The sequence below is a fragment of the Indicator indicator genome, chromosome 35 (genome assembly GCF_027791375.1).
Source record: "Indicator indicator isolate 239-I01 chromosome 35, UM_Iind_1.1, whole genome shotgun sequence".
NCBI classification, from domain to species: Eukaryota; Metazoa; Chordata; class Aves; order Piciformes; family Indicatoridae; genus Indicator; species Indicator indicator.
Window position 1 is genome coordinate 5,325,765 of NC_072044.1, and position 12,270 is coordinate 5,338,034.

At 61.2% G+C, this 12,270-nt stretch overlaps 1 protein-coding gene across 1 annotated transcript; it reads left to right on the plus strand.

Moving 5' to 3' along the window:
* The first annotated feature begins 6,661 nt into the window (after positions 1-6,661).
* Positions 6,662-7,855, plus strand: PHLDA3 (pleckstrin homology like domain family A member 3). Its single transcript, XM_054395945.1, has 2 exons — positions 6,662-7,013; positions 7,734-7,855. Exons 1-2 carry the CDS (start codon positions 6,662-6,664, stop codon positions 7,853-7,855), a joined length of 474 nt encoding a protein of 157 aa, XP_054251920.1.
* The last annotated feature ends 4,415 nt before the right edge of the window (positions 7,856-12,270 follow it).

Sequence of the window (12,270 nt, forward strand, 5' to 3'; positions counted from 1 at the left end):
AGGTCCTGCACCTAGGTCAGGACAATGCTTGGTACCAGTCCAGGCTGGGGGATGATGAGATCCAGAGCAGCCCTGCAAGAGAAAGATTTTGGGGGTGCTGGTAGATGAAAAGCTGGAGAGGAGCCAGCAATGGGTACTGGCAGCACAGAAGGCCAAGGGCAGCCTGGGCTGTATCCAAAGCAGCTTGGCCAGAGCTGGAGAGAGAAGATCCTGCCATCTGCTCTGCTCTGGGGAGACCTCACCTGCAGGGCTGGGGCCAGCCTGGGAGCCTTCAACACAAGAGAGACCTGGAGCTGATGGAGAGGGTCTTGAAGAGACCACAAAGATGATCCAAAGGCTGGAGAACCTCTGCTTTGGGAACAGGCTGGGAGAGTTGGGGCTGTTCATCCTGCAGAAGAGAAGGCTCCAGGAAGACCTTAGAGCAACCTTCCAGTACCTGAAGGGGCTCCAGGAGAGCTGGGGAGGGACTTTTGACAAGGGCTTAGAGTGACAAGGTGAGGGAAAATGGATTGAAACTGGAGCAGGGGAGATCAGGTTGGCCATCAGGAGAAGTTCTGCACAGTGAGAGTGGTGAGACACTGGAACAGGCTGCCCAGGGATGTGGTTGAGGCTCCATCCCTGGAGACATTTAAGATCAGACTTGATGTGGCCCTGAGCAGCCTGATCTAGCTGGAGCTGTTCCTGCTGACTGCAGGAGGGTTGGACAAGATGACCTTGGAGTGTCCCTCCCAACCCAATGCATTCTGTGATGCTATGAGTGATCTCTGTGGTGTTCTTGCACCCAGGGCAGCCTGCTTGGCCATCCCTGGTGCTCAGTGTGTCAGTGTGATCCATTGCTGACAAAATCCCCTGCTTCTGAGGGGAGTGAGCCCTGTGGGGCAGCTGGGCCAGGCTCTGCCCTTGCTCCTGTGGTGGAGAACCACTTCCAAAGCAGCACTCGATGCTGGGAGGCCCAGGGCAGGCCTTGCTGGGTGTGTTGGGAGCACAGGATGTGTGCATGCCCTGTGCAAAGCCCTGGCAGAGCTGTGAGGTGGCCTCCCTCCAACCAGGCGTGCCCAGCAGAACTGCCAGCTGCTCACCTCCTCCCTGCATTTCTAACAGCCCTGTGGATCATTCAGCCTCCACTTTGGCAGCTTCCCAGATTGAATTTGTTTTCATCTGAATTCTTCATTTTTTGCCTCTGGCTTCAGTGAGGCTTCCCCACAGGATCAGCCTCACTGCACCTTGGAGTTAGCAACTCCTAAACACTGTGGCTGGGGGAAGGAGCTGGGGGATGTGTGCAGAAACACAGCAGAGGTAGAAATCCTTCTGTGGGCAGCACTTGGGCTCCTTTGCCAACTTAAGCACTTTCTCCTGTGCATAGAATCATGGAGTTATGTTGGCTGGCAAAGCCCTCTGAGATCATCCAGGCCAGCACCAACCCAACCCCACCATGGCCACCAAACCATGGCCCCAAGTGCCATGGTCACACCTTGCTTGGACACCTCCAGCCATGGGGACTCCACCACTTCCCTGGGCAGCCTCTTCCAATCCCTCAACACTCCTCCAGCAAAGAAATTTTTCCTCCTTTCCAACCTAACCCTCCCTTGGCACAATTTCAGGCCATTTCCTCTCCTTCTATCACCTGACACTAGATAAGAGCCCAACCCCCAGCTGGCTCCAACCTCCTCTCAGGAGCTGCAGAGAGCAATGTGTTTGAAGCTGAGATGGGAACTAAGCTCTTCAAACCTCTTCAAAATCTGCCCCCACCAAGTTTCCCAGCCTGGGACCCACACTCTAGCAGGTCCCACTGCTGTGGGCTGTGTGATTGGGGTTTGGTGAGGTGACAGCTGTGGTGTGTGGAGCAGGCAGCCCAGGCTGAGGGGTGCAGTGCTGGGAGCTGCAGCTCAATCCCCCCTTGATGTGGAGACCAAAACCTGGCTCCCTGGTTTGGCAGGACCCTGATCCCCCACAGAGCCAGGCTGGGGGGTTAGGAGCTTCCTGCTCTCTCCCTGAGCAGGGGCTGCTGAGCTGCTGCAGGCTTGCACCTGGGGGTGCCACAGGCAGGAACTGCACCCAAGGGGCACTGCTTAGTCCACAAAGCCAGACCAAGGCTGGCTGCAGCCTCCTCTTCTCCTGCTCGTGAAGGTTTTGCCAGAGAGAGGAGAGCTGCTGACACAGCACATGTGTGATGGACCCCACAGAGGCCATCTGCTCCTGAGGGCCTGCTCCAGCCAGGACAAAAGTCTGGATTTGGGCTGGATGTGGAGAGGAAAAACCCTGCAGAAATCTCAAGTCCAACCTCCTGCTCAAGGCAGGGCTAGCTCCGTGGTTGGACTTGGTGATCTTAAAGGTCTTCTCCAGTCTGAATGACTCTGCTCTCTGATTCCAGAGATGAGGTTGATCACAGCCTCTGGTGCCCTGGTGTCAGGTTTGGAAACCCTCCAGTAATGGAGGTGCCACCACTCTGGCTCTTGCCACATCATTGCACCATGTACCCAGAGGAGGTTCTTTCCCTTACATGCCTCAAAGGTTCCCCTGTGGCACCTGTGCCCTTTCTCTCTCGTCCTTTGGCCATGCACTGCTGTGTCTCCTGTCCCAACCCTTCTCTAGAGCGGAAAACTGAAGTCTGCTTTCCCAGACCCTCTCCTCCTGGCTGATGGTTCTCTGCTGAGCTTTCAGCCCCAAAGGCACCAGGTAACAGCAGGCACAGTGTCTTGGGGCAGGGACCTTGCCCTGAGGGTTTGCAGATGGTGCTGCACAGCTGCTGGAGTTGCAGCATTCACCTGAGAGTGGCTTAGGGAGTGACAGAGGCCATGCAGAGGGACACCAGGGGGCTGCATGCCCAGAGAAAGGGTTTGGTGTGGGCTGGAGGAGGCAGTGGGGCAAGGCCCAGGATTAGCAGGGTGGCATTAGAGGTGCTTTGTGGGCATCCTCTGGCCAAACTGCAGCAGGAGGGCTGTGACCATCTGCTACCCTCTGCTGGTTCCTGCTCCCCTAGCAAGGGCACAGCCTGGCACTGCTCAGCTGGACCTGTCTGGAAATCTGCACCTTAGAGTTGTCCAACTCCCTTCAGAGGCAGCAGGGCCTCCAGCACCCAGCAGCACCCAGCAGTACCCAGCAGTACCCAGCAGCACCCAGCAGCACCCATTGCTCTCTGCTGAGAGAGCAATGGGAGCAGCCAGCCCACAGAAAAGTGGTTGTGGGACCCAGAGCTGCCTCCAAGAGGGTCACTCAGGGCCAAGCACCCTGCAGCCTGGGGGCTGGTGATGATGGTGCCACTCTGAGGGACTGGACTGGAGCCCTTGGAGCCCCACTGCCAGTGGTGCCAGGGCATCTTCCAGCAGGGGATGCCACACTGCCACTGCTTTGTGGGAATGTCACCACAGCAACTGCTGAGCCAGCCTGGGGCAGGACTTATAGAACAATGAAATCATAGAATCAGAATTGTTTGGGTTGGCAAAGCCCTCTGAGCTCATCCAGTCCTACATCAACCCAACCCTACCATGGCCACCAAACCATGGCCCCAAGTGCCATGGCCACACCTTGCTTGGACACCTCCAGCCATGGGGACTCCACCACCTCCCTGGGCAGCCTCTTCCAATCCCTGAACACTCCTCCAGCAAAAAAAATTTTCCTCCTCTCCAACCTAACCCTCCCCTGGCACAATTTCAGGACGTTTCCTCTTCTATCACCTGAGACTGGGGAGCAGAGCCCAACCCCCACCTGGCTCCAGCCTCCTCTCAGGAGCTGTAGAGAGCAATGAGGTCTCCCTCTGCCTCCTCTTCTCCAGGCTGCACACCCCCAGCTCCCTCAGCTGCTCCTCCCCAGCCCTGTTCTCCAGACCCTTCCCCAGCTCCTCCCAGCACAGCCTCTGCAGCTCCGTTACCTGCCCGTGAGGGCTTGGCACGGACGGGAATGGGTGGGGACAGCAGCAAAGCCTTTCCCTCGCTGGCAGCCCAGGGCAGGGAGTCCTGCTGGGTTTGCTGGAGGGCAGCAGCTGGGGCGTCAGCCTGCCAGGCAGCCTGGCAGGACCAGCCTTGTGCCCTGCGGGTCTGGGAACGGACAGCTGGGGAGAGAGGAGCGGAGCAAGACTGCGTCAGGTCTCCTAACACCCAGAGCCGTGGGGAGAGGACCCTCCCTTGGTGGCTGGGGCTTGGAGAAGCAGTGAGCAGCCAAGGTCGGACCTCGGGGAGAGTGAGGCTGGCAGCCCTGGGCTCTGCCCCGGATCGTGAGGAAGGAGACCACGCTGGCTGGAGAAGCAGAATCAGGGAATGAGTACTGCTGGTCCAGGACATCCCAGCTCGCTGGAGCAGAGCCAGAAGTGACAGCCCCCAAATTGCTCCCCTGCAAACTACTCCCCTCCAAACTGCTCACCCCCAAAATGCTCACTCCCAACCTTCCAGGGCTCAGCACCCTTGGAGCTGAGCTTCACCAGCTCGTGGGAAAGCAGCCTGGGATGCTCCTTTGGGCAGGGAACCCACAGAGCTGCTCTGCTCCTCCGGCAAGCGCCAGGGTGCCCGAGGTGCCCTCCGGGGCTGCACTGCCCCCCGGCTGTGCCCAGCCCTGTGCTGGTGGCGAGGGCTGCAGGGCAGCAGAGCCACCTGACAGCAGGAACCCAGGTCTCCTGGGCCAGCCGGGTCCGTGCCAGCGTGGCGAGGTTGGCCCCGGGGAGCACCAACCAGTTCCTGGCTGCGGCAGCCGCTGCCCTGCCCTCTTAATGAGGGGTAATTAGCTGCATCTCGTGGGCTGCAGACTTGCCCCCCAGCCACGCCGGCTGCTGGCAGTGCCCCTGGCAGGCACAGGGATGATGGAGGGGCTGGGGCAAGAGGGGCTTCAGCTGGTGGGCACTGGGTGGGTTGGGGTTTGCAGGGGCACAAGCAGGGTGGCTCAGGAGGTGAGTGCCGGGGCAGTGGCTGTGTGCCAGGGAGCCGTGGGCCAACCTGTGGGCTGCCAGGCCCAGACAGTGACCCCAACACGTCCCCAGGGGGGATTTTTCCTCTTTCCAGACTTCACTTGTGTGAAGGGACCCACACCCTCCCCAGGGGCACTTCCAGCCAGCCAGCAGGTTGTGACTGTAAATCCCTTTGGCAGCCCATGGCCAGCATGAGGGCTCCAGATGTCCTTGCTGGTGGCATGGTGAACCCCCCAGTGCCAGGTGAACCCCCCCGGTGCCAGGTGAACCCCCCTGTGCCCACAGCTGGCACAGGAACAGTCAAAGCTGTGGTGGCCAGGAACGAGCTGGGCTGGAAGGAGCTGGGTGTTTGGCTGCAGGGGAGGGTGGGCACAGGCAAGATGGGGCTGTGCTGCCCTGGCCCTGCTCCGGGGCTGTGTCACCCCTGCACAGGTCACACGAGGATGGAGGGTGCTAGGCCTCACAGTGGGATGGGCTGGGGGCTTCAAATCCCTGTCCCAAGGGATCTGAGGGGTGGGAGCTCTCTGCTGAGGGTTGGGTGCCCTTGGGGGCAAGGCTGGGTGAGCAGTGGGGGCTGAGGGTTGTCCCCAGTGCAGGGCAGCCCTGCACAGCCATGGTGACAACAGACATCTCCTGTCTGCCTCTGCTCTCTGTCATTGGCCCCCAGCCAAGGGTCCCCAGAGCCCCCCACATGGAGGGTGCTGCACCCCACAGCCCTCTGTCCCAGCTGGCACTGCACCCCATAACCCTCTGCACTGTCTGGCACTGCACCCCATAACCTTCTGCTTTGGCTGATGCTGCACCCCATAGCCCCCTCCCAGCTGGCACTGCACCCCATAACCTTCTGCTTTGGCTGATGCTGCACCCCATAGCCCCCTCCCAGCTGGCACTGCACCCCATAACCCTCTGCTCTGGCTGCAACTGCACCCCGTCATGGCTTCCTGGCTGGCACTGCACACAGTCAGCACTGCATCCTGCAGCCCTTCCTGGCTGGCACTGCACCCAGAGCCCCCCACCCCTGCTACACGATACCCCACAGCCTCATCTGCAGGTGAGACTGCACCCCACAACCCTGAGCCTGGCTGGTGCTGCACCTCCTATCCCCACCACCGCTGCACCCTATAGCCCTGTTCCAGCTGGCACTGCACACCCCCAACAGCTGGCACTGCACCCCCAAAGCTGGCACTGCTGTCTGGGCTGCCAGGCAGAGGTCTCCAAGCCCTGCCTCGACACTGCTGCAGTGCAGACCCCTGCCCACGCTCTGCCTGTTCACACCAGGGCCTGGGGGCACCGTCTGCCCGCGGGCACCCCGAGAGCACCACCCAGGTGAAGCAGGGCTGCGCTGGGCCTGGCTGGGCTTCGCCTGGGCGTGAAGGAGGGTGGCTGGGCGTGGAGGGTGGCTGGGCACGCAGGGTGCCTGTGCAGCAGGAGGGGCCAGGCGAGGGTGGAGGAATGCGAGTGGGAGAGCGGCCGGGCGTGTAGCGACAGCTCCTGGGTGCACAGCGCTGGGGATCCCACACGCGGCACGGGCAGGGAGCAGAGCCCCAGCTACAGGGCTGCTGGCGGGCATGGGGCACCCCATCCCTCACCCCCTCTGAGCGCCGGGCAGTGGGCATCAGAGAGTGCCCCGGGGGCAGTAGGGCCGCTGGGGCGCCTGGCCCCGGGGAGCTCTCCCCCCGCGGCGGAAGGGCTGGAACCCCCCAGCGGGTGATGCCCAGCTGCAGCCGGGCCAGGCGCTGAGGATCCCGGAGGGGTCAAGGCACCGCAATGACCCCGGAGAAGGTGCTGAGGGAGGGGGTGCTGGAGAAGCGGAGCGGGGGTCTGCTGCAGCTCTGGAAGAAGAAGCGGTGCCTGCTGACGGAGAAGGGGCTGCAGCTCTTCGAGCCCAAGGGCTCGCGGCGCAAGGAGCTGAGCTTCGCCCGCATGAAGGCGGTGGAGTGCGTGGAGTGGAAGGACAGACACATCTACTTCACCGTGGTGATGGACGACAGCCTTGAGATCGACTTCCGCTGTGCGCAGGAGGACCCCGGCTGGAACGCCGAGATCACCATGGGCCTGGTGCGCTTCAAGAACCAGCAGGCCATCCAGCTGGTGCGTGCCAGGCACAGCTGCAGAGCAGGTACCATGGTCGGGGTGCAGGGCCCAACCCCAGCAGCAGCTCCTGGGCTGCTGGGTCACATCGGGTTGCCCAGGGAGGTGGTTGGGTTCTCATCCCAGGAGAGGATAGAATGGTCTGGGCTGGAAGGGAGCTCCAAAGCTCATCCAGTCCAACCTCCCTGCAGCCAGCAGGGACATCCCCAACTAGATCAGGCTGCCCGGGGCCTCGTTGAGCCTCACCTTGAGTATCTCCAGGGAAGGAGCCTCAACCACCTCCCTGGGCAACCTGATATTCAAGGTGAGGCTCGGCAGGGCTCGGGGTGACCTGAGGCAGCTGAGGCTGCCCCTGCTGACTGCAGCAGGCGTTGGGCTGGATGAGCTTTGGAGCTCCCTTCCAACCCAGACCGTTTGTGATTCTATGGTCTCTGGGCAGTTCAGCTCCCCCACAGGAATCACAGAAGAGGGCCCATGGACAGGAATGGGTCTGCAGGGTGGGGGTCCCATGTCCTCCCACACTGCTCTGCCTTTGCATCCCCATTGGATTTCACCTCCCCACACCCCTGGAGAGGGACCTCCCTTTGTCTGTCTGGGGTGGCCCCAAGGGATATGAAGCTCTTTGCCATCTTGCACGTGGGATGGGGGTGAGGACATGGCTGGCTCTGCTCCCCAGATCCCCTCGGGGCTGGGTCCTGCCCCATGCCCTGGTGCTGGCTGGTGGGTCACAAGTGTGTTCTCTCCACAGTGGTGCACCTGGATGCAGCCCCGGTGGGACAGCCTGTGGCCATGAAGCATCCCAAGAGCAGGATGAAGATGGCCCTCGGCTCGGTGGGAGGTGGGGAGAACGGAATCCCAGCAGGCAAGTGAGGCCAGCACGGTGTGCAGCCCGGGGACAGGGACGGAGGCCCCGGGGAGGGCAGTGCGGGCGCTGGCTCCTCCCGACCCGGGGCAGGACAGAGGCACCGCAGGAGCCAGGCTGGTTCAGCTGCAGGGGTCGAGCCGCATCCTCTTGGAATGCCGGGACAAAGGACACAGTCACCTGGGGCTGCAAACATGGCAGGAGGGGACATCCCTGCCTGGAGGCCCCTCAGCCTGGTCAGGACCTTGGCGGACTGGTGGATTCCTGAACCTCTCCTGCGGGACAGGGGATGGGTGAGGCTGAGCCCGAAGGAAGCAGTGACACGGTGAGCCCTGCCCGACTGCCAGTGACACCGGGACAGATGGACATGACTGGGGACATCCTCCCCCTGAGCCCCCATGCTGAGAAGGGGCTGGAGAGCTGCTGCTGCAGCAGGGACCCCTCTGTGTCGTACCCTGATGGTGCCGTGACTCGGCCATGCTGCTGGACACTGCCCTGCCCTGGGCTGTCCTTGGGCTAATGGGGGACTCTGGGGGATGCCATGGGGATCTTCAATCCCTGTACCCAAAATATCCCCAAACAGGACCTTCTGCTGCTTATCCTGGTGTTGCTTTGATTTATGGGAGCCTGCAGGGTGTGGGGAGAGCACAAATCCTGCCCAGGGCTTCCTGGCCGTTGGCACCCCCCCCCAAATATGCCAGCAGCCCACAATCGGGCTCCAAAGCCCCCACTGCCACCCCGAGCCTCTCCGGTCACCCACTCCGCTGCTCCCGTGTCCCCCGAGGATTCCCACGGCGGGCAGGTGACGCGGGAGCAGCGGTGCCCGGCAGGGCGGCAGGGGCAGGGGTGGCTCTGCCTCGACAGGCAGCGCCGACGCCAGCGCCTGGAGCCAGCCAGCTCCGCAAGCTGGAGCCTGAGCGCAGCCCCGCGGCCGCGGGCTCTGCAGATCCCTCCGGAGATTGCCGGCTGCGTGGGAACCGGCAGCGCCGTGCCCGTTCCCTCGGGTCCCAGCCTCGGCACCGCTGCCTCTGCCAGACCCCAGCGGGGCCCAGGGGCACACTGCTCCTGCCAGGGCAGCTCCGGGGTGGCTTTGGAGAGGGACAGTGGCAGGGCCAGGCTTGTGCTGGCTTCTTTGCAAGGGAATTTTAGCTGGAACAGGTTGCCCCAAGAGGTGGTGGAGGCCCCATCCCTGGAGACATTCAAGATCAAACTTGATGTGTCCCTGGGCAGCCTGATCTAGTTGGAAGTGTCCCTGTTGACTGCAGGGGGGTTGGACAAGATGACCTTGGAGGGTCCCTTCCAGCCCAATGCATTCTGTGATTTTATGATCTCTGTGGTGTTCTTGCACCCAGGGCAGCCTGCTTGGCCATCCCTGGTGCTCAGAGATCCATTGCTGACAAAGTCCCCTGCTTGTGAGTGGAGACAAGTGGGGGGTCCAAGCTGGAGGGGTGCAGATAAGGCCAGATCCTAACCTCACACCGACAGAGCTCTGCACTGCCCCTGTGCCATGCTCCAAAGCATGGTGAGCTCCAGGGATGCTGTGACCTGGCCCCTTGCCCAAGGGAGGTGTTCTAGGCATGGAGACCGACAAGGAGCAGCCCCCAAGCAGGTCCCTACACACACTTCATGTGGCATGGGGCTGTCCATGGTTGGAGGAAGGTGCTGGTTAGCAAGGATCCTTCCTGGGGTTTCTTGCAAATCCCCAGCTCCTGGATTCACTGAGGCTCATTCCAAGTCCTGCAAACACCCCAAGCCTGTGCCATGGTGGGGCAGCACCCAGGGGGGAGGAGCACCCAGTGTGGGGGTTTCCAGAGTCTTCTGAATTCCCAGCCACTCTGGGGCAGTCTGACTCCTTGCTTCCAGCTTCTCTGCTCTCACTGCAATTAGCTGATTGCTGTTTTCCAAGAAAGGAAGTGTGGAAGAAAATGACCCTGATGGCTGTAAGTGCACATGTCCAGTGTGCACCAGTGGATGAGCCTCCCACTGTCCAGTTCTGGAACCCTCCACACAGGCAGGACCTGGAGCTGCTGGAGAGGGGCCAGAGGATGTTGTGAAGATGATCAGAGACTGGAGAGCCTCCACTCTGGGGGCAAGCTGGGAGAATTGGGGCTGTTCAGGCTGGAGAAGAGAAGGATCCAGGGAGACCTTAGAGCAGCCTTCGAGGACCTGAAGGGGCTCCAAGAGAGCTGGGGAGGGACTTGGGACAAGGGCTGGGAGTGCCAGGATGAGGGACAATGGCTTTGAGCTGGGAGGGGGGAGATTGAGAGTGGAGATGAGGAAGAAATTTGTTAGAGTGAGGGTGGGGAGAGACTGGAACAGGTTGCCCAGGGAGGCTGTGGATGTCTCCTCCCTGAAGGTGTCCAAGGCCAGGATGGATGAGGCCTTGAGCAGCCTGGACTGGTGGGAGGTGTCCCTGCCCATGGCAGGGGGTTGGAGCTGGATGATCTCTCAGGTCCCTTCCAGCTCAAACCATTCTAGGATTCAATTAGGCAGCAGAGAGGTTGTGGTACCTGTGAGCAGAGGAGAAATGTTGGTGGTTAACAGAGGGAGAGGGGCAGGAAGGGCAAGGGAATGGCTGTGTTGGTGTTCCACATCTGGGTGTGGGAAAGCCAAAGCTTTCCATCCCCATCCTGACCTCCTCATCACTCTGCAGCCCAGCTGCAGCCAGAGCCTCTGTCTGTGCCAGGTGTTGCCCAGGTTTGGGAGTTTCTTCTGCACAGACACCAAGTCTGCCAGATCCACCCTCATAGGGGGGATTCTGAGCCTGACCCTGGGAGCAGGGCTGGAGGCTGAGGCTGTGCCAGCAGGTGGGAGGCAGGAGAGCCTCACTCACTGCCTGTGAGTGGAGGCAGAGGAAAAGGTCACCCAGAGACTGCAAAGCAAAAAACACCCAAGGGACTTGTCCAGAGAGCAGAGCAGGAACAGGGCTGGCAGCTGGGGCATCTCCCAGCACCAGTGGCGTGGTGCCAGCACAGTGCTGGCATGGCTGGGGCTGGGCATCGATGGGTGAGGTTGGGTGGATGTGGTGATCTCCCCCAAGGGAAGGTCTCCTGCAGGCAGGGCTCAGACAGCAACCAGGTTTGCAGGGGAAAGAAGTGTGGGGGAAGAAGGGCCCTGGGAGCATGGCAGGAGCTGGGCACCACCAAGTGCTTTAAGTTCACAGAGCCACAGAATGCAGTGGGTTGGAAGGGACCCTCCAAGGTCATCCTGTCCAACCCCCCTGCAGTCAGCAGGGGCATCTCCAGCTACATCAGGCTGCCCAGGGCCACATCGAATCTGATGTCTGCAGGGGTGAGGCCTCTACCAACTCCCTGGGCAGCCTGTTCCAGTGTCTCACCACCCTCACTGTGCAGACCTTCCTCCCCATGTCCAACCTCAATCTCCCCTGCTCCAGTTTCATTGTTCCTCATCCTGTCACTACAAGCCCTTGGACACAGTCCCTGCCCAGCTCTCCTGTAGGTCCCCTTCAGGAAGGGGAAGGCTGCTCTAAGGTCTCCCCAGAGCTTTCCCCTCTCCAGGCTGAACAGCCCCAACTCTTCCAGCCTGTCCCCACAGGAGAGGTGCCTCAGCCCTCTGAGCATCTTTGAGGCCTCCTATTGACTCTTTGCACACAGTTAGGGGTGCAAGGAGGTTCACAAGGTGCTTCCAGGCAGTCCCAAAAGCAGGGAGGGGACACATGGGAAACATTCTGAATGGCCCTGAAGGTGGGGAAACTGAGGCACGGCAGGAGCTGCTGGCTTCACAGCACCCTCAGCATAGCAGCTGCAGGAAGGGGCTGGCTCCTGGGGACCCTTGTGCTGAGGACACCCAGCAGAGCTGGGGCTGAGCCCCAAAACAGAGTGAGATGCCCTGGGGCTGTCTGAGTTCAAAGGCAGGAGCCTGAAATTCCGACTCTGCTGCTCCCAGCCCTGAGGTGCCCCCAGTCCATCAGCCCTCCCTGCACTGCTCAGAGGATGCCTGCTGCTGGGACTACCCTCTGCCTGCCCCCTGGGGCCAGGGGCTCTGCCAACACCCCTGGGTGCTGGGGTTGGCACCCCTTGTGCAGTACCACAAGGATGAAGTTGGGTACAGGGGAGGTGGCAGGGGAAGCCCCAGGACCCTTTTTTCCACCTGACAAAGTCCCAGTGCCCAGCTTTGGCCCAGTCTGGGGCTGGCTGGACCCTCCTGACAGCTGGTGAAGGTGGGGGAGGGGGGGGGTCACACTGCCAAGGTGGGGGTTTGCAGCATGGTGGTGCCAATGCTTTTTGGCAAGTGAGAGCTTGGGTAGCTCCTCCCATCACATGCCCTGCAGGGAGGCTGGCAGTGCCCTGCTTCCCCTGCACATGGTGCTGTAGGCTGAGGCTGGCAAGAGAACCAAAGCACAGTGGTGGCAAATGAAGTCTTCTTCTAGCTTTTGGTCAGGTGTCCAGGTGCTCCTAAAATA